Consider the following 26,469-nt stretch of genomic DNA (forward strand, 5'->3'; position numbering starts at 1 on the left):
AGAAAGACAAAAGTCAGAGCTAGCATGCTGGATATATTGCATCAGCTTGTTGCATTTAAGTTGCACTTTTTGAGGCAGTGGGCTCACAAGTTCTCTCTGATTCCTTGGTCCTGTTCCACGTTGCTCTACTCTGCTTCTACACTCATCAATTCTCATGGGCTGCAGTGAGAAGATGATGCATATGTCATAAGTGTACTACTCAATAATAGGAAATGGTTTTACCTTCTACATTTTTCTTGAAGTCTTTGGTTGGGGGCAAGAAACAGGAATCAGTCTGCTGTAAATGGTCTAAAATCAGTTTTCATATCTGTTTCATATGAAAGGATGCATATTTTAGTAGTACTATTTTCCAAATTACACATGAATGATAGAAATAACTATATTTGTCAATGACATAAGCTTCATTTCTCTACACAGCACATTTTGTTTATTCCTACAAGGTTTTTGAGACATATAGTATTAAATGCTGAATTAGGAAATAGAAGTTAGACGTTCAGGTTTTTTTATTAGCACAAGAAATTTTCTTATCTATTGAGAAAGCACACTGCATGCTGGCAGATCAAGTACAAGGAACAAATTCTCAGAAAAACCCAAATTCTAATCAGCAAAACCACAACTTAAATTTCACAAACCTCAATTTTGCTTTTTTCAGTGACTTTCTCAACTTTTACCAGAGCCCAAGTGTTTGAACATAAACACCTCTAAACAAAACAGACAAAACTCAGTGGTTTATAACTAAGATGGAACATGTCAGTCATGTTTAATTGGCCAAATCTAAAGATTCCTCTTAGAAGCTGTCAATTAAGCCTTTTCCACAAATTTTTTCCATTATACAAAGTAGCCTCTTAATTCCCCACAAAACAGAAGAAACTGCTCGCAAACCCCTGCAGCCTCAGCAATGAAACAAACTGAGCGTAGGTCTGTACTTGCTGACACGGCCTTGAGTACAAGATTTGTCCCTACATGTGAATGACATCAAACTCTGATGGCAGAGGCTAAAACAAACCTTCCAAGTTTTATGTAGAAAATACTTAGGTTTAAGAAGGTACAAAATTTTCATCTCCTATGAGATGTCATTTCCCATCAACTTGGTAAGAAAGCAATAAAACCCCATCAGCTATGTCAAAAAAATTTCCTGCTTCTACCTTCATCCTGATTAGGATATTCATGATGGTAGTGAAAATACTTCACATTAATCAGATTTGAAACAATGCATAAACTTTAAAAGTGATATTTTTTTATGTCACCAGTGTCACCTATTAAAAACAGGAAGGATTTTAAAATGTGACGTGCTTATTGCTCATGATACTATTTCCATTGCGTAAGTGAATCTGTGATTACATTGTTTTGACAAGGAGAAAGAAAGATAACATATCTATTTAGAAACATGTATATTGATTCTAAGATTAGTTTTAAAATCCTGAAAAAATAACAAATTGTAAAAAATTTGACCTAGAGGGCTGTCAGTTAGATTTTGTTTGCAAGATTGGTCATAACCCAATTTATTTTGAAAGTTCAAATAGACTTAAGCAAGCTCTGATGGAGAGGGTGGGTTTCTTATCCATTTCTGAAAAGCTAATTGAAGAAGCATATAACAGAAGAACATCATTAGCTTTACAGGCCTTCAAACTCTCCTGGCTATGTGCTCAAACAGCAACACTGTTGGGAATACGATCTGGGGAAAGGTAGTAGTAAGGAAGCTTCTTGTTCTTGTTGCGCTCAGTGATGGAGTTGACAATCTCACCCAAATTCTTGCGGAATTTTGCCATAGCCTCTTTCACTGGCTTCTCCACGAAGTGTTCATCTGGGTACATGCCCAGGAACAGCTGATTGAAAAACACCAAGAAACCAGGCTTTGAGAAAGCAAAGGCAATTAGTTGTCAATATTATGCCATTTGGCAGAACACCACCCAGAGCCTCTCCTCACAAATGCTTCTATTAAAATAGTATTATCAATACTTAAGCTAGCCTACACCTTCCCTCTATTGCTGGCTGCTTCTTTCCATCCCTGCATCTTTCTGTGGTGCTGGTTCAGGTGTCTACATGGCACTCCTTGACCTAAAGAGACCTCATGCACTGAAAACCATGCACTTTTATTCAGGCAGTGATCAGTCAGACGAGCTTCCTATGCCAGACCTCTGTACAGCCACACAAACATTTATGCTGCTAGAAGAAAGGATAGCATTAGAGGGGAATTCACAGCCAGAGGTTTAAAAGGAAAATGACTACTTCATTCAGCGACAGTGGAAGATTCTGTTGACTTCAAACTGTCCTTCAGAGTTCAATATGACAGTTGCTTTAGTCAGCTTGGACTCTAAGGGTGCTCTGAAAAGTGCACTGCCAATATGCACACTGGCATTGCTTTGGGCACTTTGGGAACTATTTCCCATAGTACAAGCTTCTCTGCTAGTTACTGCTTTCTTTTTACAGAGAAACCGAATTTAAAGTACCCTCTGTCCACCATCTCCTATTTAAGGATTTCAAAACACATTCTCCAGAGCCCTTGTGTGAAACAACCAGGTACCTACAACCTTATTTTACATCAGGGAAATGGCTACAGACCTGTAGCCATGCATGGCTTTACATGCCTGCAAAGCCTTCTGTAGGCTTGTTTTGTTTTCACTCCTCACCTGCCAGCTACAAGCCACAGCTGTAGCACATATGGCACTGGAGCAGATTTTCCAAAGGAACGGGACATGGGGACAGAGCACTGCTGTACCTTCTTCCCCAGCACTGCAGGGACAGCCCTTATGCCTCTGCAGCCCTCTGCCTCCCACACCAGCATCCTTTTTAAGCAATGCCATGCTCAAGCTTAAAAACTTTGATTATAGCTGAGACAGCATCAGAGTAAAAATTAAAAATACAACTTCTTTCTCAGAGCTGGTTTGCATCTGGCAGAACACAGGCAAAGCCCCAGCACTGACACATCTCCCCAGAAAGGTGAAAATGGCCAAGTCAAGCAAGGGCAGCACTACAGTCTCATGAGTCTGTGCAGTCTTGCCATGGCCCTCATGGTCTCACATCTCCAGCACCTAGAGCAGGGAGGTTGACTTACTTCTTTGTCCTGGAATTGGCTCAAGGCCCAGACAGCTCCAAGATGCCAACAAGAACGTCCCCTGTCTGGCAGACTCTCCACAATTTGCTCAATGGTGACTGTGCCCTTTTCTGTTGGAGGAGGGCAGCGCATTGTTGGTGGGGCGTTGGGAATCCAGGAGCACCAGTCATACTGCACAACAGAGCAAGAGACCACAATGAAAACCTGCAGTGGCTGGTGCCTAGGAACACACCAAAGAAAATCAGGAGTTTGCCAACAGGTACTTTGCTTTTGTAATAGGAGCCCCTCAGAAAGAGAAGACATTTAATGACAGGGAAGTTCTAGAGAAGGACTGGAGGTGACAAAGAAGTCCCTACTGTTTTGCTCAGGAACTCACAAGAGAGAGTTGGGTAATCTAAATGGGAGAATTTATTCTGCTAACCACAGGCATGTGCCACACAGCCCAAATTCAGCAGACTGGCTAAGGCCTTAAATATTTTATTAAACAAAGTTCCCTTCTGATAACCTGAGGCGATCGCCTTTACTCCAGCTTCTCTTTTATGCTAAATTTCCTCCAAGAACATGCCCACAGTGAATGCCCATGTGGTCAGATACCAACAGAGATAAAGCATGGTGGTTCATTAAGAAATATGGAATATGGCATGCAGATATGGCCAAGGTGAGCAGCAGACTGGGAACTCATAGTCACTTCTGGCCTGGTTCAGTGCAGTGAGATGCTGATGTCTCATTTTGCCTCAGATATGACCCTGAGTTTTGCCACCACCAAGATGCTGCAGTTACCAGAACCCTTTCTTTCCCTTGCACTTTTTCATGACCTTCTTACATATCCCTGAGGGGCAGTGCACAGCCACCTCCTCCTCCCCTCAGCCCTCTCTGCCTTTTGGTTCCATGGCTAAAGATCCTTTTACTGATGGGCTGCACATCCTCTGTATGCCAAATTAAGAGATGGTTTCTTGGCAGTACTTGAACAGACAGGATTTTCTGAGGGGGCCACTGGGAGTTGTCTCAATCAGTTGCGAAGATAAGTTAGAAGGGAACAGTTGCAGAGGTCCCTGATCATGGATATGTCATAGCAATAGTGTGAGTTCATTAGACACCAGCTTCCAGACCTTCTCCAGGGCTCCTGAACTGGAGGGAAGAGTTGGAGAGGAGGGTCAGCATAAAAAGTGATGTAGGGTATTTGGGAATAACCACCATTAGAAAGATGTTCTCTCTGCTTATCTCTGAGATGATATCTCAGAGACCACCTATGCCTGAAGTGAGAACATGCCAAAAAAAAAAAAAGCTCATAAAATCATAGAATATCTCAAGTTGGAAGGGACCTGTAAGGATCATCTAGTCCAGCTCTCTGATCCTTCCAGAACTACCTAAAACTAAACCATCAGACTAGGAGCATCATTCAAATGCTCCTTGAACTCTGACAGCCTTGGAATTGTGACAACTTCCTTGGGGAGTTTGCTCCAGGGACTGAGCACCCACTCAGTGAAAAAGCTCTGCGACTGGCAAAGTGATTTGCTTCTGGCTGTTAAATCTGCTTTCCAAAATGCCTTGATGTTGAAAGAAACAGCATTTGAAAGGCAGGTTGTTACTACAGATTCAGGGCAGATATATGTCAGTCAAGGCAGGCAGGGATAACACAGGTTATCAGTATGTGACACATCAAACATCACAGAGGAAGCTCAAAGTTGCCACTTGATTTGCAAACTCAAGAAATGAGAAGCAATGCCATTTAAATGCTTAAAAAAATTATTCCCATAATAAAATCAACAAAACTGAAATATATTAGTTAAAACCCCTAATCTAATCTTTGGTACATATGTAGGACTTGCAATGCATTTCTCAGCTTCCAAATTACTTCAATTTCCACAGACTTCACAGGGATTTGTAGATGGCTCTGCAGTTATTTTGACCAGAAAAAAGGTAATTCTGTAATACATCTACTAAAAATGCTTCTCAGACCCTGCCCTGGTAGATGTACCTCCCAGCCCAGAAAGAAGTTCCTCCCACAAGCTCCTACCTGACCAAAATTCACAGCTGCGTGTTGAGCCGATGTAGTGAACATGATCACTGTGAGATATTCTGCTAGTGTCTCTCGTGTCCTGATCATCTTAGGGAACCCTAAATGAGGGAGAAGAAATGCTTGACCCAGCAATGAAGTAACCCTGCCACCCAGCAGTAATCAAAAACCACGGGTTAGAGGGCCATGCAGCAGTCTCTGAAGAGCAGGGTATTCTATGAGTCTTGCTGTGTGGTCTAACAGGAGCTCCTCACCTCTCTGTGCCTTGGCTGTGCAGCTGTAAAAACAGCCTTATTTCATACAAGTCTGTGAGGCATCACCACTGTTTGCAAAGTATGTGTTGTTCCATAAGGGAAAGAAAAAGTATAATTATGCCTTTAAAAACCAGTGTCCCTGTCCTACCTACCCTGCAGCAAGGAACTCCCAGAGTCCCCAGGGCAGGGACCTCAGATGCTCCATTTTTCTTCAGTCTGCAGTGTGAGCAGGGAAGGTTCATGCCAAGGAGGAAGCGACCATGTGCTTGTATTTATAAAGGTCTGAGGTTCAGCAATCAAGTGTATTGCAAGAAAGAATGCAGGGAGAGTTGATTCACTGAAATGGGAAGTGAGGAAATGAGAACTTCTGAAAAACAAACAACAGAATGAGGAACAGAAATAGTTGCATTTAGCTGTCTTTGAAGGAGAATAATCAGTTATATAAAGAAAAAACAGAATAGTCAGGGACTAGGGAAATATTTTGCAACTGAAGCAACCCCAGCCCTGTATCACTCCTATCCTCACTAAATCACAGTCCTGTGCTGTACCCCCATCCCAGCCCAATGTGATAACTGGTCCCAGTATACCTACAGAAAGGGGCAAGCTGCCCCTCCCCAGGCTGCCTGTGCCAGCTGCTTCATATCTCCACCACCATATTTTGCACCTCAGCCTGCAAAAGGGAAGAAGTAGCTCTGGCCAGCCATCAAGCCCAAAGAGGACAGGATGCACCATCCCCTCGTGTGTCCTGCTAGTCTAAGTATACTGTGCTCATCTTTAAAGGAGTTTGGCATTCTCCCAATCACAGCAGCCCTCTCAGGGAAGAAACAGGTGCCACAGCCTCCTCCATTTAGCCTCCTCCCATTCTTTACTGACCCTGCCAAATCTCCATTCTCTAGGATACAACCCTTGGAGTAGCAGCAGTGCAGAAAGAGATGCTGCAAGCCTGCTAGTTTCCCCATCTGTAGTGGCAGTCCCTCCACCAGTGGTGCTTGTAGCATCCCACCCTAGCTGGAGCCCTGGAAGGCTCAGTACTTGTCTCATATCACAATGCTTAGGTCAAGCATGAGGAGGAACAACATTTCTAAGCTTTTGCTAAGAGACAGCTAGACAAAAAAAAAATCAACCTTTGTTTGTCCAGGCAGAACCCAGAAGCCTTTTATCCACTAGAACATAATGACTGGAAACATCACACCTTTGCCTGGACATCTGGCACTCCAATGTGTGCATGCAACACCAGAGCTATCTGCCCTAGGTCACTGGCCAACAGGTGTTGACAGATTTAAATCAAACAGGACAATAGGAAGAATCCCCAGACACCTCTCTAAATTCCTGAAAATCTGCTTGGAAAAAATGTGTGTGTAAGAGAAAAGCAACATGTTTAGGGAATGACAGAGGAGTATTTACTCAGGTAGGCAAATTGAGGCATGTTATGGATGAGAGCTCCCATGGCCAAGTCATGGCTTGCAAGAAAAGAGAGGCAGTGAGAAGAGACAGAGCAAAGGATAATATTTCTTGGAAATTATGAGTATCTGTTCTTGAAGAGAGTAGAATAGTTCAATGATGACACAAATGCTGAACAAATGTGAAGTGCAGCAATATACTCCTGGGGAGGTTATTACATGTTTTTATTTAGTGTGAGGTTTGGAGGAGAGGATTAAGGGGGCCTCACTGCTCCTTGATGTCTATCAGTCTGTCTGGTGGCTGCAACACACAGACAGGGCCCCTAATGCTTAAAAGCATGAGCAGACAAAATCAAAGGATCTGTCTCCATGTGGAGAGATTACACAAGTTTCTCAAGCTCATTATGAGAATCTGTGTCAAAGGAAGGAGCTGTCTCCTGAGAGATGGCCTGAGCCAGGGTCTCACAGTAAAACCCAGCATCTTCAGCCCAAGAAGAGAGCAGGTCTCTGACTTGTGCTGTGCACTCAGCACTGCTGCCAGCAGGGACTGGAGGAGCTGCAGACCCTGCTGGGCCATCATCCCTTACCTGAGGCTTTCACACCCCTCATTCCATAGACATAAATGTCTTTGACAAAGGCCTGCAGCTCCACGTCCTCACACACCACCTCGTCGCTCTCATAGTAGATGTGAACTACATCCTCTGCAAAACTGCAGACAGGAACAAACAAACAAAATGAAAGGAGAATGCAAGTCTGCCATTCCAGAAGATGATCTTCTGACCTTGCAGATGCTACATGGGGAAAGAGAAAAGGGCAAGAGAAGATCTCAAAACCTACCCATCACATTCCTACAAGCAGTGGGAATTAACAGAGGCAACTTAGATTCATTTAGGGCTGCAGCATCACTTCTTCCCCCAACAAAAAGATCCTGGACCACACTGCATACCCTGAAAAATCCTGTGCACTTTATTCTCTTATTTGAGGCTTTGCTCCTGCACAGATCTCCGTCATCACATCTGTATCCTTTCCTCACTCCATACAGACTCCCTCTTGCATATCCACATGGCTCCCACACTGGGCAGTGGGGTTCCCAAACTGTGATACCAGCACCATTCCCTGTATGTGGGACACGCCAAAGCTGCTCCCGAATGCTAACAGTTGACCCCTCCCATTGGATATCCTTTTTGTGAAATATTTAAGTGGCCCAGGAAACTTCCTGTGGGAAGAGGTCTAGAGCTACTTCCTATGCCCACTGCTCACAGCAGACATCTTCTTGTTCAGTTCCTCTTCTCAAGATGCCTCTTTCTATGAAAGCTTCCCAGGCTAGCCCACCTCTGAAAGAAAGGCTCTTAAATACTAAGATAACAGAAGTAGTTTTGAAACCAGTGAAAATAGGAAATCCTGATTTCCTGAAGAATTGCAGCTCATGACTGTATGACTGGTTAATGGAGCTGTGCTGAGATGTTCTTTTAGCTCTGCAGGTACCTTGCTAAATCTCTTGCTAAATATTTTGACAACAACCCATAGGATGAAACACTTGACTGTAGAAGCTGACTGATGGGATTAAGAATTGTTACCCAACAGAGACTTATCCTTAATAAAATATAAACTTATCCATGTTATAAATTTATTGCAATTTGGAGACTTTTACAAATCTATCAGTGTTCCTATCAGCCAATCAAGAGTTGTCATTGAGGCAGACAAATAACTGAATAAACACCAAAAGTTTAAGTAATTTTAGCTTCCAGAGGAAATTAAAGGAAAACAAAACCTTTGCAACATGCAGAGAGAAAGCTGCTCTCCATGAGCTCTGTCTCCATTTGGCACTGGTGCCAGGTGACACAGGAAGGGGATCCTTGTCTCAAAAAATGGCAGTATTTAGACCCCCTTCCATACAAATAGAAAGTAGTATATGAAGTGTAGGTGAGACCTTTTGGGCTGAAGTATCTTTGGGCTGGTGTACCTATCTGCAGTTAGATCAGAAACAGGAAGAGAATTAGAGAACTTTACAAATTTGCTCTGTGAGGCTCATTGTTTCTATGGGAACAACCTTATCAGCTTCCTTAGGCCCAGGCCATCTACAGCATGTGAAGTAATGCTGGGGATAGAAATTATTTCATCCAAAAAGTGAAGACTGATACCCCTGCAGAGCATAGGAGATTCCTGGTGAGCAGACACATGCATGATCATGGGTGCATGGGTCAGGTTCTCACACACTCAGAAGGGTACTGCCCATACCATTTATAAATCAAATGATTCACAGCTCTCAGCCCAGCTTGAGGCAGTGTAACATCACCCTCCACCAAGGTCAACACCCATAAACAGTCAAACTGAATCGAGTTGACTAAGTATTACCTGGTATTTGAAAGGCATATCTCAATCCACAATGAAAATACAGGAAAGAGAAGGAGGACAAAAAAGAATGGATTACATGAAGAAAACAACCACAGCAAAGTAACAACTTCCTTTTCTCTCAAATGGGCACTCACAATTGCAGGAAATATTGCAAGATAAGCCCTTGTAAAAACACAGAGGAAACACAGGAGACAAAGATGTCCCCAGAAGTTCCAACATTATCCTTGCAGCATAAAACTCCTACTTTGTGTACACAAAAGATCTGATTTTTAATGATCATGCTTTTCAAAAGTCATGTGATCAGAAACAGCTGCATATTTGGTAAGCAACTTATGCCATGCAAAAGTATGTTGTTTGTTAAATTAAATGCCACTGCAGAATAAAAACCATATAAATCATGCAAGGCAGTGTTTCAGATCTGAAAAGGAGCCATGATTGTGTGGTCGAGCAGCCTTGCAGTACCTCTCCTTACTCAGAATTGCTGCTCTTCCTGATTAAAGTCAGACCTTGAAATTTTAAGGCATTTTAAGAAAGGTTTTGTTCCAACCAGTTTATACCTAATTTATTGAGTTTCAAAAGAGAACCATCATGGGAGCCAAGCTTATATTTTCAGTCCACAAGAACCTTGATGAGCTCACATGGCTGGCTCAGAGAACTGAGTTCTCTCTTGGCTTGTGCATAGCTAAAAAAAAAAAAAAGAATAACTAAATTCCTTTTACAGGCTAAATTCCAACTCACTAAATTTCTGTGAAATTCTGTAGAAGAGTACATACTTGTAAAGGATCCTCTGAAATACAGAATGCAAGGAAACAACACTGAGAAAAGCAAGAATTACCAGTCTTTAAAGAGTGTGTGCTTGACTAAATCTTTTTCCTCAGATGAAATATACTGGATAGAAAAGGCACTATGTGACTAACCAGCCCAGATATTGTTTACAAGATGCCATGAAGATCAAAGTGAGGAGGGAAAAAATGAGGTCTGTGTCTCTGTGACTTTGTTAGCCAATATCTAGAACTATGGTCTTTTACCTCTTTATAGCCTCCCAGACCCTAATGCCATCATCCCGGTAATAGTAGTAGGGGATATCCTCTTTGCTGTCCATTCCTTTAGCTTTGATCTCCTCAGGGAAGCAGAGGGAACTATAAGTCAGATCCTTCATTGCTTTCTGCACCATTTGTACGTGTCCTCCTCCACCCGTAGCATTTGCCTGCAGGAAGAACAGCAAGATGGGAACAGTAGGAGATTACATTCCCTTTGTGCCAAGACTGGCTTTACAAATTTGCAGGAGATGGGATACAGAATGCTGGTGAATCTGTTTTTCAAGGAGAAAACCACATCTCCACACGAAGTACCGAACTGCAGAGATCTACTGGAACTGTGCATTTTGACTTTAGGGATTTCACACCTCTCCCATGAGTCACTGCTAATATCCACATTTGCACCATAGGTACTGCTTATAGTGGAATACACTAATAAAGTACAGCAACATCAAAGCATGCTACTCCCTGCAGCCCTATGCTCCAGTACCAGTGCATGTGTGAATAGAGCCTGCCCTGAGTGTGTTAGAAGAGGGCTTAAGATGAACTGCCACTGCTCTTACAGAGTAGTTTAGGAGCAAGTTTTTAGGGATGCAGGCTCCCTTAGTCACCCTGGAAATAATGCCAGGAGATCAATCCTGCTGGGTTGAGACTAATGAGGAGTGGCCAGGGTTTCAGTATATGTTACATTTGAAAACACAACATGTCCACTACAGCACTGCAAAACTCTTCAGATAATCACTGTGCAAGAGTTCCCAAAAGTTGCTTTTCTAGCACATGAAATAGCAGTTGTGACCTTACATTATCGTCCTCTGGCTTATTGTTCATCTGCATTGGAACCAACAAATCCTGGAACTCCAGATCCTTGCTGGGAGGTCTTACCCACATACTCATCCCACATGCACGGGGTATGGACATGACACTTCTGTTTAAAGGGATGCAAAGTCTCCACAGTCAGCAGTGGAGTATAGACAAGGAAAGGTGTCTGAATTTAACCTCTCTATTCTGTTTGGGTGAAAAACTCTGAAGCAAGGAAGCTATTTTTGGCTTGGTGCCAGGGGTGTAATGAGGACAGAGATGTCCTGAAACACAGGCTCCCTCTTTGAAAGCTTCTGAAACCCCCCCAAACTTCATAGCACACTCCTAGAATGTAGTCACAGAGACTGCTGTGTGCCAGGCGGTTGCAGTTCCTAGATGTGGCATTCCATTTCTCCCAGTGAGCTTGGTGTCACCTGTGAACTTACTGAGGATGCATGCCAGCCCTCACCCAAACCATTGATAAAGGCATGACATACAGCTACGTCTCACTAACTCAGGTGAAGCTGAGGTTCAGTCCTAGCAGGTCTGCTGCTTATGGCAACTCAAGAAGACAGTCTGGAATCCAAACACACTCTTTGTGGTCTTAGAAATCTGTCTACGTGTCTTTCTGTGATGAAGATTTCTATTTGCAATCACAAATCCCTTTGCTCACAGATGAACAACTGAGTATTTAAAAGAAGTTGGGGCCTTAATTATGTGGATACATATGCAGGAATTTATGTGCACTCCTGTATTATAACCCAAAGGCACATCAGCAACGAGCAAGACATTGACTGACATTGGCTAGTTCTGATTTGGCTACTTAGAGGTAAAAGAGAAAATCTTTAGCACAACAAGCCATCAGATCTGTGTGCCTGTTTCTCAGGTGGCATTACTTATGTTTACTCTTTAATAGAAAAGTCAGGGAACAAGGCAACATGTGATGATTACAGGATATGTACATATGGAACCATGAAGAGCAAAGAACCATGGATAAGGATGAACTGACATGAACAATGAAGATTCGCAAGGAGTTTACCTACCTTGTCAAAAAGACCACATTCACAGATAAGCTGTTCTCGGGCTTTGGTATTGATGGCTATTGTGAACCGCATATGTGGCACCAAGAGCTGTGAAATGAAACAAACAATGAGAGAAGGAAAATTCTAGATTTGAATTCAACAGCAGCCAGATGTAAAGGTTGAAGTTCTGGTGGTTTAGCTGCATCTTATCTTGCAGGGCAGCCAGTTAAACTATTTCATCTGAACGACCACCAGAACTTCCTTTTGGTTTGTCCAACCAATGTGATAACCACCCCACCCACCCCACCCCACCCCACATACACCCTCCCTTCTTGCAAGAACTAACCTTGAAGAGGGGATGTACAGCAGGCAGCTGCCGAAACATAGCTATGCTGAACACCTCTGAGACCAAATGTGTCCGTAACAGGTGGGTCACTGTCTGGTGGATGTGGAAATCAGAGGAACGGACCCAAATTTTAGCTAGCAGCCAGTCATAGGTGGCATCTGAAGGGAGGAAGATGGGATTGTCTGGTCCAGGCTTTTGACCAAGCTGAAAGATATAAAAAGAACATGAAACCCCAAGTCCTTCATATTTGAAATGAGACAACAAACAGTGTGGCCTTCTAAAGACCCTGACAGCAAGCCCACCTGGATTGCAATGGGTACAATTTTTTTCTCCAGATTCTTATACAGCAGACAGATGGGTGCAGCCAAGTACTGTATTGTGCACGGGTCTGTTTTATTGGCATCCACACCATCAAGCAGCTCATAGTCCACAATGAAAATGTTGCCTTGCTGTGGGAAAAAAACAACCAAACCAAACAACCAAAACCAAACCAAACCAAACAAAACAAAACCAAAACAACACAACCAAAACAAAACAAACCAACAACAAAACAAAAAAAAAACCACCACAAAAACAAAACAAAAAAATACACAAACAAAACAAAACCAAAAAAAAAAAAAGATAAGCATGATGTGTTTTAATGATATGCAAGCAGCTTGGAACAAAGGAGTGGGAAGTCTTGGCCAGAGACTGACATGAGCCTGGTGGTTACAAGCTACCCCTGGCCTGCCCTTGCTCATGGCAGCTCAATAATGATGCCATTGAGACATCAAGAACCATTGCACAAAGTACCTGACTTGTATCTGCAGAGTCTGGCAGTGAGCCTTTCAGCAAAGAGCATCTATGTATTTGGTACTCATGCAGTGACACTCAGATGCAAGCAGGTTTCACCCTGCCAGCTGAAGAGAATCCTGTGTTAATTGTACAAACAAAAGCAAGGCACCACCCTTGACAGCGCTTCTTCAGCATGTTAGTGGGAAAGACCCTGCCAGGAAAGGAAGAGGCACCTTTCCCCTCTGAGGCATTCAGTCAGTCCCTAACCCTTCAGAGAAAACCAGTGCCAAAGGACTGTTCGTCTCCAGGTTACAGCTCTTCCACTGGACTTGGAGACAGGCATGGCCTGCAGCTGCAGGACAGCAGGAGAAAAGCCAACAGGAGCACTGCCAGTCTGCAGAGACAAACAGCTTTGCTGTGACCTATCACACATTCTGAAGAAAGGAGATGTGGCTAAAGACAGTAAGAACAGGCTCTGCAGATTAGAGGATGTGAGAAGGAACAGGTAGAGCCCAGCCTGATGCAGAGCCATACCTTCACTTCCTCCTCCAGAGTCAGGTTCCTCTCCAGACTGCATTCTACCATATCCATGGTCACAGGCAGCTTCTTGGGTATCTCTGTGCATCTCCGGATCAGCACAGGATTGCATCCATTCAGGAACTGGTAGCCAAACATAAAATCTTCCCTCCAGTGTTGCATCACATATTCTAAAGGAAAAGCAAGCCTACAGCATCAATATCTGTGCAGTATCAATACCTACTGCATTGTAGGATTCCTCCTTTCCCCTCACCTTTTTGTTATACTGCACTGCAACTTTGAATAGAGAAAGCAGCAAGGAAAGGATTCAAAATGTGACAGATTTAAGAAATATCACTGAAGTTAAATGCAAAATTAAATCCTTGCTTCTCACACTGAGAAGAATTAAATTGATGATAATTTGTTTCTCCATGTACAAAAGCAATGGGGAATAAAATATTCTGATTTATGAAAAATATTCTCTTAATCTGTAAACCACCTTCCCAGGTCTTTCATGAAATTTTTAAATCCCCCTCTTCAAATTCACAGGGCATGCAGAACAGAGGGACAAGTTCAAACACAGGTGGCACAAGCAGGAGAAGGGAAATGCACATCAAAGTGTGTCGTGAAAGAACAGCAGTGGCTGGAGCAGTTCTTTTAGGCTAGAGCTGGGCGAAGGAAATTTGGGGGAGCATTTGGACTCCTCATTTGTTGTTTTGCTTGTTTGATTTGTTTTCCCTCTATTTATTTTTCAGTTGCTGATATAAACCCAGATTAATATCTCACTACAAATCTAGTTTTGCATATTCCATCACTTTATTATTACATATGTAGTACTGCTGGATATTTTTTATATTTGAAGTGTACTGTTTTGTAATGTCATGTTGTCACTTCATTTAATATGAAAAATCCCATTGGTGTCTTCAGGGGAAGAATGAAGGTAGTGAAGTTTTGCACTACTGGCTAGTTTTAAACAAGGCAGGACTTTTTCTGAAAGCAATTAATTTTTCTAAAAAGGGTAAAAACATTAAAAATAGAGGCCCCAAGGTAATGCAGTGATAATTTAAAAAAAAAGTCTTAAACCCACAATGCTTTTTCATAAAGCAGAAAAATGTTAAGTTTATATAAAATGACATTTACATTATCAACTGCGTAATGAGTCTGGTGCTGTATCTGAAGTCTACATCAAGAAAAAATTACTCAGTAACTTGGACAGAAACTGCATGACTGAAAAATGCTTTGAACCACCTTTTCCCAAGGTGCTTCTGCCAAGGCTTGAAAAAAAGCAAACTGAGATTTGTATTAACATAACTGAGACTGATGCTTAATGTTTAAATGTCAGAGAATTGGAGCTTTCCTCATGAGTATGGAAATGTTATCAATTAAATTAATTGTAGATCACATCTAATTATTGTGTTAAAAGTGTCTTAGGAAGCAATCTTATTAAATGTAACAAATTGCTGTAATTAATTTTTAATACTTCTGCCACCTTGTGTGCTTGGGTTTATATCCAAGAAAACCATAATTGCTCTTATTTCTGTGAATTGATGCCTAGGCAGCCTGAAGAAGAGTAAAACTTCAGAGAATACAGTTTATTTATTGGAGAGCAGAAGAGCAGGTCAGCCACATCCATCCTAATCAGATGATCAAACAAGACAACTAATTAGTCACTCTATGACGCAAACATGAGCAAATGCTGATAAACTCACCAGAGATTGTGTTGCTGATTCTGACAAAAATCCTCTCAAAATCTGCAAAATCACTCCAGGAAGACTGGAACATGTGCATGAAACGGTTGACATAAAGATTTTCCATCCTAAAAATAAACCAAAACAAAACATATCTGGAAAAAATAATCTTCAGCTTTCTCAACACCCATTCCTATTATTTTCAAAGTTTTTATATATCTAAACATAATAAACTTTAGTAGTGGAATGTGGGAGTAGCTACAGAATTAATATTGCAGGCTGCACCTTTACACACAAGGCTGAAGGCACATCAGGAGCCCAACTTCTGCTATTGCATTTACACAACTCCATTCTAGAACAGTTCTCAGCAGCCTACAGTGGCAGTGCTTTGGGACCTATAAAAACTGCAGTCAGGAAAGCTAGTGCTTCACACACTGTCAGTGGTTAACATCAGCTAACAGTCCTGAGGGCACTACTAACACCAATTCAGAAAGTGGTGTGGTGACACAAAGAGACTCAGAGAGGTGCACAAAGTCAGAAGATAAACAGCCCGGGATCAGTCAGCCACTATTCCTAAAAAGAACAACAGGTACTGTAAGTATCTACATGACAAAGGCCAGGCTGGATCCCAAAAGTGTGAGGCCTGATTTTTGAGAGCTTTCTCTTTATTTGAGCTGCTGGATAAACTTGATGCTCACATCTAACCCCAGAAACCAAGGGTCTTAGTTGCACACATCACATGAACACAGCAGGCTGGGAGCCAGAAATGTCTGACTTCATCTGCTAATTCAGCAAATACAGCACAGCCAAGCAAGTTCCCTTTATATGAAATGATGAGTCCTAAATTATTGCATAAATGCTAAACTGCTCTTATTAGACGGAAATCATTTACTTTGACTAGAAAGCAAATAATGAATTTGAAAAATAAAGCTGGCTTCCCACTAACACTTCAAACACACAAACAAAAGTGCACGCGGCACACAAAGATATGCAGGGCAGACAACAAAGTAAAGTCAGTGCTGCACAAAAGCCTCCCAAAAAGAATTTGAGAAGAATCCCAGGAGGCTGGATTTATAATCAGCAAACATATAGAAAAAACTGGATCAGAACTGGCTGGAGAGGACTAAAAGCCTGGAGAAACAGCCAGTGGCTTTCGGGAAGGAGGGCTCTAGACCATGACAACAATGCAGACAAAGGAGCTGCTTCTGCACTCAGCCCAGATGGGGTGCATGTAGAACGGACTGTTCTGCTGCTGCAGATGGCAGTCAAGGGTAAGAGGTGCTTGCAGGCATGTTTGGAAGTAAAAGTCACACAACTGTCTAGGCTAGAACAGGTGATGGCCTCTCCAGAGGTCTTCTCACACCCAACAGGGACACAGAATCACTGTACAAAAACTTCCAAAGGACTCAGGAAACAAAAATATGCCTTCCTCAAAAAATCAAGTACTTGGAAGTCTCTGGCACACATTAGAAACCAGAGCAAAGAAAAAAAAAGTCAGAGTTGTTTGTAGAATTTAATCTGCCCAAATGCAATACTGGTCCAAAATAGTTACACCAGCCTGTATTTCTGGCACAGAATCCAGGCTGAGAGTTTCCATTTGCTAGATAGTGTAGGTCACGTCAGCACAAGGCTTCAGGATTATCTCCACCTACACACAATTAATCCTTTAAACTTATAGAGTTATCCACTGTCAATAGCATCCAAAAATCCAACCTTGCAACAGCATAAAGAATATCTGAGATGTATCTCCCTCTAAGTTCATTTTTGCATGTCTCAAGAAAAAGAGCTTTCCACTCCCCTCTTTCACGACTTCCTATGTCTCATATCACTCTCCCAGCTCTCACACATTCCCTTAAAAGTTCTCCTTGCCTACTGCTACACTGCCTTTGGGTTTCCAGACATATCTCTCTGTCTTCCTTCCCACTGCATTCAAACTGAAGACAAGCCCCATGCCTTCCCCTATGTTTCTCCACTCCATTCCTGCAAACAGTTGTTCCAAGCTCCCAAAGCAGATCAGGGTAGTTAAATAAGGGCTATCAAACTCTTCTCCAAATATTTTCACAATTCACTTGACCAGAAATATAGGTCTAGATTTTTCAGCCAAATATGCCAGTCAAGAAGCACTGCCATTGCTTAGAAAAATCTGTTTTGTGTCACACCAGTTATCCAGAATGGCTGGCTGTCAACAACACAGTTTCAGGTTCCTATTTCATGGGAAGGGCCCCTTACAGCCAATGACAAAGATAGATGTCCCTGCACTCTGTTGAGTCACTTCCAAGTTTCACTTGGCAGCAACTCAGGCCCTCTGACAACATGCCACAGCCTGGATGGGATTGCTGGAAGGGGAATGCAGCCTCCAAACTGCTTGTGTCTCCTAATGGCAAACCTCCCATCTCTGGCATTCAGGTGCTGTGGCTCCTGCATCACTCAGATCTTCTATATGAGCTGGCAAGCAGCTGTTTTGCACTGGTAACACCATGCTGATTTGACTCTACATTGGTAGTGGAATTCAGCTGCACAAATGAATAAATAAAATACCCAGAATGCTCTGATATGTAAGGACAGTCCTGTCTCATGTCAGACTATTCCACCACCTGGTAGTATGGTGGGATACCTGAAATAGTGTCGTATGACCTGGGCATTTGAGAAGCACAGAAGGAGACTCATGGGTCAGAGAGGTCCCATCTGCCTCACTGACACTGTGCTATTCCAGAGCTCTGCAGGATTGATGGCTCAGGCTCATCCAATGGCCATCCAATGTTTTCCTCAATGACATGGTACGTGCAAGTGGGTGGACAGTAACTTGGCTGCCCCAAGCAGATTACACTCAGGTGTGGATAGCTGATGAGCTGCTTGGAAGAGATTTTCTCCAGCAGGATGTCAAGGGTGCATTGATAACTGTCTTCTTTGTGTATGCCATGAGAAGATTCAATTATCACCCACAGTCAGAGGAGAAAGGTATCTCCAGGAGACAATGCTGACAACTGAGTGAAAAGCTCAAGCTCAGGTGCCTGTAGTCCTGCTAATGCTTTTCACCAGTGTCTACTCTCTCTGCCTATAGCCAAAACCATGGCTAACAAGAATGCAGAGGCTCAGTTAATTCCCAGGAAAAACTTAAATATTTATAACTAAAAAATAAAATAACAAATTCATTAAATTCCTATTTTCGTACTTTGATTGGCTGCTGATCCAGCGCTTGGAGAAAATAATCCAATTCTGAGATTCAATGAAACCTAAAAGGTGGTCATATCCTTATCCCAAAAGAGATTCTGCAAACTCCTGAAGTTCCACAAACACTTACGCTTTTGTGTAGTTCAGAATGAAGTCAATTCCCTTCTCATTGTCAAACTGGATGTCACGAGGCAGTTCACTGTGAGAATGGGCATCAATGCTCAGCGGAAAGCCTGGATGCCACTCCTTCCAGCTGAGAAAATAAGAGAGGCTTGAGTAACCATAAAATCTTATCAGCACGGGAGCTGTGTCCTTATCTCTGCTGTTTTGGTGGCTCACTGCTGTAAAAGGATTTTGTGTCAGACTCAGGCCAAAATAAGTGATTTACACCACATCAATACCTACCCACCACATCAATTCCCACGCCACAGAATCCTGAAGCAGACTGGAAGGCATCTACTTGGCCACCTACCTTCACAAAGCTTGAAGTAGCTTAATATCTGTGATATTTCTACACACTTGCCACATTTGGTTGAAACTGGCAGTAGCTTCAAATGTTTTATGAGGGGAGGGGACAGAGAGACAGCTGCCCAATGCATGCTCATTCTTGGGACTACACTTGAGATACAGCAGCTAAAACTAGACAGGCATGTATTTAGATTCCTTCAAAATGTCCTCTCCAGGAGTCTTGATTCAATTGCTCAACCTCCTAATGGTCATGGCACACATTCTTTGCCCCATTTTTATTTCAAAAGAAAAGAAAATTAATTGTAAAGAATACTGTTTCAATAGTATTTCCAAACTGCCTGCCACACACAGACTGCACTGTGTATTATCAGCTATGCATCAGAATTTTAAGTAGCTATTTCCCTGAAATTACAAATGGTTTTGCCTTCCTTCTTGCATATGTAAATAAAATTTTGTGGCACACCTCTTTTTGAACCATATTTCCTCTGCCCTATTTCCTGTAATTTGTAGGGAACAGCTTTTCTTGTTCAAATGAAATAAACAACACACACACCAAGCCTCAATCCATCACTTCTGAATAGACCCTTTGCCCTGACCCCTACTCTCCCAAGAAAGAGATACAAGTGCAAGAAACTTATGTTATTTTAACAGAGCACATCTCTAGCAAAAGGCAATGTCTAATGCCCTCTGGAGTCACCCTCTGAGAAAAGACAGAATTTTCTCATCATGACACTGACTAGAAAAAAATGTCTATGGCAGCATAATATATATGTGATATATATGTATAATACATACACGTGTGTACATATATATATATATATATATATATCACAACTGTGTTCTGTTAGCACATTCCAGTTCACTCAGACAGCGTCAGGTTTTCACTGCACCCTGGTGCAAGAAACAACTCAAGCTAGGTTGGTGCAGCAGCCAAAAAGCTCCAGGAAAACCTGACATGTTTAGATCATGTTCTAAAACTGTAGTACTGCTTGTAACAGGCAAATGAAATATGCCTTCAAATCTGCCTTGAAGATTTTCCTTGAAAGCACAATGGTGTGCCAGAGGGCCCACACAGAGGCTGTATCACTGAATTCCCACAGAAGTCTTCCAGACTGGCTTATCTGAGGTACAAGCAACCATAATGCCACTTGTATCATCACTGTACAATGAATTCCATCTAAGAAAAAATCAGCTATGCCAACATGATAACTTAGGCTTTCTCTTATCCAGCAGCTGAGTAATTAGAGGCACGTGGTAATGCGAATATACTCTGCCAGACCCTGGGCTGATGAGGACAGACCCTGGAGCAGTGGGAAACTCACCGGTACATTTTCTGACGGGATTCGAGCTCTTTGCGCCTGTGCTGCTTGAGAATCTGAGTCTTGTCATCTCGGGGGAGCTTTGCTGTTAACAGGGAAAAGAGACAGGGCTATGAGCTTCCTCTACCTATCGCCGCCCAGGTGTTGAGGACAGCAAGGAAATTGCTTCAAAACCTTCAAACTTCTGATCTATATCTTTACAAAGTTTCTGTGGGAAATGCTTACATGATCCAATTTAGTACTTTTAAGTGGACACAGGTCTTCAGAGAATCTGTGGAAGAAGATAGGGTCCTGACCTGGTGCTTCCAAGGGAAAATTAGTTTAAACTAGGAATATCTGTCTCAACAGTATATAACCTTGGATTTCTAATGTAGACATTTGCTGTACATATCTAGTGTTAAATGGTCTGAAGAGAGCCTTGGGAACTAATTTTACAGTTCAGTATCTAGGGGACTTTCCATCAATAAGAGAAACCACAACATTATTCCAGCTCATTTTCTCTGCTAAAAGACATGTACAGGAAGCATCTCCAAGCTTCTCCCCTTGAGCAATGCTTTCCCCCGCCAGCTTGGGACAATAATGACATCTTCCAGTCATGAGAACAGGAAGTAAAAAAAATGAGATTTCAGTTCCAGACATTTTGCTCTTCTGACCACGAATTCAATATAACATTAAATAACCCAGAGACTTCCTTAGTGACCAGAGAAAGGGCAAGGTACGAGACTCACTTTACATACACAAATGTGGAGGCAGATAAAACCAGTAGAAGCTTCATGACAAAAGCTGTTTGGGGTTGGGGCTGGAAATATCAGATGTAATACAGCTGATAACATACACGGCTAATGGTTTCCAGGTGGTTGTGTCCAAGTTACTGAGAGAGTTTCACTTGCTCTTGTCCTTCACCTCATCATACTCTGAAAGCCACACAAAGCTGCCTTCCATGGAAGTGGTACAGTTGTTATAAAGCAAATTATGAAAAATGGAAAGACCAAAAATAATCTGACACACAGTTGTCATTATAGGACAAAAGACTTCAAACACAAAGTGCCCCAGCCAGGAGAGGCCAAAAACGTAAGGGGAATATAAACATTTATTTCCTACCACCTCACACTCGTTTCAGCTGTTTTCAAGCACTCATGCTGCAGAACACTACAGCAGCCAACCTACCCCAGGTACCAGAGAGAGGAACAAGCAAACATCAGTGACAAATGTCTGCCCAAACCCTGGTCACGGCAAGTAGGTGTCAGAGACACTTAAAAACACCTTTCTCAGCTGGTCACCAATACTTGGAGCAGTCAAATCCATCACCCTGCCTTGTCCTGGACTTGATAGCATGCAAAGAGAATTAATGAAAAGTAAACTGCAGTTTCAATTTGCACCTGCTGAGCAACTTTGGGATTTTATTTCATTCTCATGAAAACAAGACAATTAACAGGCAACTAATCATGGGCCACTTTGGAGCTTGGAATGAAACAAACAGGGAACACTAATTCCAATTAGATCAAAAGGGCTTCCAGCAGTGGGGATGTGGAATAGTAAAAAATTTGGCATTAGGATCAACCTTCAAATTCAAGACCAGTGTAACAAGACAGAGTTAGGACTCTTCCTTGTATGTGCTTCCCAAAACATCCAACCCAACAGCCAGTGCCTAGCCCAACAAGCTGCTCAGAAAGCATTCCTAGTAGGGAAACCCCACTCTCTAGGATGCAGCAGGGGACTGGCAGAGGGTCTTCATTGAAGGGAGAAGATTGGGAGGTATGTGGAGAAATGGAAAGGAGAGATGGAAGAATTCCAGGTGTTCTGCAGGAAATCTGGTTTCTAATAGCTCTCACCTCTTCCATCTCGAAGGACAACCTCCTTTTCATCTGTAATCCAGCGGTAACAGGGGAACTCCAGATAGTCACCCACTGGTGTTTTAACAGTGATATACTTAAGGTACCAGTCATCCTGGTACCAGTATTTCCGTTTCTCAATTTTTATTAGCTGAATTTCTCCAAGGTCTTCTTCCACAGTCACATCATAGGAGTCAACCTGCAGAGCAGAACACAGCCAGTGATCCACTGCATATGCAGAAAGCACCACCAGCACTACCCAGGCATACCTAGCCTTTCCTCACACAGCTTTCCAGCTTCCTGTGGGTGAAAAAAGGAAGTCCTATTATTGGACTGCAGTGCAACAGAAAGATAAAAAAAAAGGACAAACAGTAACATACAGAACACTCCAGAAAAGGAGAAACATTTTTGGATGCAACCTAAAAACAGTATTACGCCTTGAAATGTGTGCAAGTCTTAGAATAACACGCAGGTCAATGAAACCATTCACTACTCTCCTAGCAAGAGCTGAAGGAGGTACTGCTAGGGCACACCTACTCATCCAACTGAAGTGGAAAGGTGTTAAAGAGATTAGAACATTGGACTAGGAATTTAAAGACCTTTGTGTGTTAGTTATGTGCGCTTCAGACTAAGGACAGTATGCAGATCACCTAAATCCACTTTGTCTTTTGCTTCCCGGTCTTCTTCAGTTCTGCCTTTTTAAAATGAGGACAACTGTACATTTTCTGTTTGTACAACTTAAATTCGGACAATTACACATTTTATGTTTGTAAGGCTCAGCTGTACAAAGGAATTTAAGTACAATGTCACACCCAGAGATAGGTACACATAGGATTTAAATTAAAGAGCAATATGAATCGGATCCAAGGAGTTGATAGAAATGTCACATTGACAGCCAACTTTCAAAAGAAACTCATTCCTCTGGTAACAGCCTACATGCCTATATTACAAGAGCCCTAAAGTAGTTACTGTTGATATAATGCAAGAAGGATATGCAATTAACCTAAATGATCCTGGAGGGTTTTAATCTTTTTATGACCATCAAAATTCAATTTTAATGGCAGTTCTGAAAAGGAGGGCTCCCCTCCTGGTACCCCACACAGCTTCTGCTGCCTCCAAGCCAGCACTGCCATGGGCTCACCTCAGATGACAATTTTGCTAATACAGCAGAGGTGTGTCAGGTTACAGAGAATGTACAAGGTGCAGGTAAGAACTGACACTTGGTTGCTCAAGGTTTCTATGCCATTTGTTGTATGAGGTCCCTTGACAAACACCAGGGTGGCTGTATGGAAAACCAGAGATACAAGGAGCTTTATACAGCTTGAGGGCACAGTGAGAGAACAGAAGTAAAGAAGACTATTGCACTGTCCAAACTCCCGTACCATGCTGTTCAAGCAATTTAATCTCATGCAAAACCTGAGTCTCTTTTTGAGGAGAGATTCCTACTGACCATTCTCATATTGGAAAAAGGACAGCACAGACAACTCCTTTTTCTATAAACATAAAGCTCTAAGTGCAAAGAGCTTTCTAGAAATACGTGTCAGTATTTTTCTTTCAACAAAAGCAAAACAGCAAATGAAAGGGGAACAGGAAGAGAGAACTGAGGGACACCATAAACTTTGAAATCACTCAGCACCAGAGGAATTTACTCAAAAGACACTATGCAAAGAAAAGAAACTATGACTTTCAACATTGCCTGTGTCCAGGGCTTGAAGTCAGAAAAACTACAACTGAGCTACCATTGTGCAAATTCCTTCAGAGTTTTCCACATATTTTTCCCTCAGTCAACATTTGCCATGCAAATCTCCTACTCAGATCTGGCCCATGCCCTCTTTAATCACATCTACTAATATGCCCAATTTGCAATAATGCAAATGAAGATACTATGAGAATAATGGAACTACAGAGCCTGGCCCAACATTTAGGGGAAAAAAAACCAAACCAAACCTGGAAAGTAGACAACAGCTTACCAAATAATGCTGCAAAATTCTGCTCATTCACTAAAAATTGATACTTGTTTTAGAAAAGGACTGTGAATTGCTTTGCAGGAAAAAAAATGGTATTGAAACAAACACTAAAGGCAGAACTGTGAAAACAATTGCTGCATTTTGCAAACCAACCAAACTCAAAGTCTTCTGCCCCTCTTCAGTTTTAGTTTTCTGGTTCTGTACTGGTATTTTTCTTTTCTTTCCTTCTTTCCCTTGCACAACATATTATTAAGACACAGTGTTTTGGGCACAATGTAACCTGAACAGGTGCCTGGAAAAAATGCTGCATTCCCCAAGAAAACACCCTCAAAAACAAAATGTTGCATATTGCACTGTGTGTCCAGTGATCCAGACACTTTACAGAACACAGACTTACTCTGATAATAATATATATAAATACACGCTGAAAAACTGACTGCTGCTAACACCCAAACCCTCTGTGTCTCCCTCACCTAGTGGATATGTCTCTGCTCCTGCTGGATCTGGTCCCACAGCAGCTCCCCAGTTGCTGCTGGGCAGACACTGAATGCTCCCATCATGAAATTTTCTCCCTGTGACAGGATCCAGCCCAGCTGAATGCTCAGAGTAGTGGCAGGCTCTCCATCAGAGCCACCTGAAACCCTCTTTTGCAGCCCAGGAATAAGAGCAAACTGCCTGGTCAGTAACACCCTGGTGGTGATCTCCTCAGCTGGGCAGGGCTCAGCCCTCCTGGGAGAGCACCTAACCCTAAGTTTGCAGGACAGTCTGAGCTCTGCTTCAACCTCTCTTGCTAATGTTGTCCAGTTTTGCCTGAAGTATGTGACTATTCAGATAAGAGAGAAACAATGACTGGAAGTCCACTGGGGAGATTCAGGTAACAAGGTCCTAAGCTAATGAATGTTAATCGTGAAAGAAAATTAACTTCAGTAGCAGTGGCTGGTAAATATCTGGGGGACCACAACCACACATGCCATCAACACCTACTCAAAATGCTGACTTCTGTTAAGTGTGTCCATGATGTTTAACACAGAAGAGAACATGGACTTAATTCAGGCTGGGAACCACCTGGTTGAAAAAACACACCTCAAGGCAAAGCAGCACCACGACACTGAAGACTCACTTGTAGATGTGGTGGTAGGTCTAACTTCCAAACTTCTGAATATCTTTTAAAAACTTTCCAAGATGTTTCTATTTCATCAGACCTTCTAGAAACTGTGAATTTGATTTCCAGGTAAAATACACATTTTAGAAAGGAGGAAAAAAAAAGTGTCTTATTTCCAGAGTGGACAATAAGCAAATAAATAAATGTCATTCTAAACCAATGGTAAGAGTATAAGCAATTACATTTGGATAGTTAAAACATGGTAATAGGACCACAGAGAGTACAGGGCATAACTAACAGCAGAAATCTGGGCTAAGAAGAACACAGCTGATAGCCCAGACACAGCTTCATTTTCACACATTCATGCTGTTTTCCAACTTTCATTGACGTTGCTCCACGCATTTCTCTTGGCAGGCATTGTAATTCCCACTAGATGCTCTTATCTCTTTGTTTAATTCTCTGGAGATAACAGGGCTCTGACTATCAGTAAATACTGACCCTAAACATCACCTATCAACAGGAAACACACTATTATTTTTTAATGTTTGTAAAGAAAGTGCGAGGAGATCTGAAAGTGATGGTGAGTCAGAACCAAAGAGCCCCATCTTTCCCAAGCTCTGACTGACCGCAGCCAGGGATAACTCCTGGGGCAGGGATGCGGACGATGGGCGGCCGGGGAGGGCAGCGGGTACCTCAGCCTCGGTGTCCCGCTCCGGAGCACCGGCACACGGAGACAAGCGCCTAAAGAAAGCGCCCAGCCCCTCAGGGACAGGGGGCGGCCGCGGCTGCTGCACCGCCCGGGATGGCGGGCCGGGCCCGGCGGGGGAAAAGCGGTGCGGGCCGGGCCGGGCCGGGCGGGGGAAAGGCGGCGGGGGGCCCGGGACTCACCGCGCCGCGCTCGAAGTCATTGTAGAAGGGTTTGTCCAGGAGGTGCCTCTCGCTGCAGCCGTCCGTGCCCTGCAGGGTCAGGTACACGTAGTCGTCGGTGCCCGCGAACCACTGGGTGCCCGTGGCCACCGTGACGGTGTAGGACGGCATGGTCCCCGCGGCGCGGCTCGGCACGGCCCCAGCGGAGCTGCTGAGCCGCGCTCCCGCCTGCGCCCGGACCCTGCCCAGCGCCGCCGCCTCCTCTGCCAGCGCACAGGGCGGCCCGGCGCTGCCCGCCCCTTCCCCGGCCCGGCCCGGCCCGGCACACCTTCCCCATCCCGCCTCTGCCGCGCCTCCGGCCCCGCACCCTGCCCTGGCACAGCACCCCTCACCCGGAATTCCAGCTCTGCCCTGGCACAGCACCCCTCACCCGGAATTCCAGCTCTGCCCTGGCACAGCACCCCTCACCCGGAATTCCAGC

At 43.1% G+C, this 26,469-nt stretch overlaps 1 protein-coding gene across 4 annotated transcripts; it reads right to left on the reverse strand.

Moving 5' to 3' along the window:
- Positions 1-404: 404 nt before the first annotated feature.
- On the reverse strand, positions 405-26,285 carry ALOX5 (arachidonate 5-lipoxygenase). 4 transcript variants are annotated; one of them, XM_064430664.1, is made up of 14 exons: positions 26,010-26,270; positions 22,053-22,251; positions 20,224-20,305; positions 18,564-18,686; positions 15,284-15,390; positions 13,593-13,765; positions 12,587-12,733; positions 12,285-12,488; positions 11,960-12,046; positions 10,110-10,288; positions 7,314-7,435; positions 5,073-5,173; positions 3,056-3,226; positions 405-1,826 (listed from the first exon to the last, which is right to left on the reverse strand). In XM_064430664.1, exons 1-14 carry the CDS (start codon positions 26,157-26,159, stop codon positions 1,647-1,649), a joined length of 2,025 nt encoding a protein of 674 aa, XP_064286734.1. In that variant the 5' UTR covers positions 26,160-26,270; the 3' UTR covers positions 405-1,646. The 4 variants fall into 4 exon arrangements, with proteins under 4 accessions (XP_064286734.1, XP_064286736.1, XP_064286737.1 ...); XM_064430666.1 differs by lacking the exons at positions 405-1,826; positions 3,056-3,226; positions 7,314-7,435 and adding an exon at positions 5,479-5,693 and having other exon boundaries at positions 26,010-26,285; XM_064430667.1 differs by lacking the exons at positions 405-1,826; positions 3,056-3,226; positions 5,073-5,173 and adding an exon at positions 5,499-5,663 and having other exon boundaries at positions 26,010-26,282.
- Positions 26,286-26,469: the final 184 nt, after the last annotated feature.

Source organism: Passer domesticus, chromosome 8 (genome assembly GCF_036417665.1).
Source record: "Passer domesticus isolate bPasDom1 chromosome 8, bPasDom1.hap1, whole genome shotgun sequence".
Classification (NCBI taxonomy): Eukaryota; Metazoa; Chordata; class Aves; order Passeriformes; family Passeridae; genus Passer; species Passer domesticus.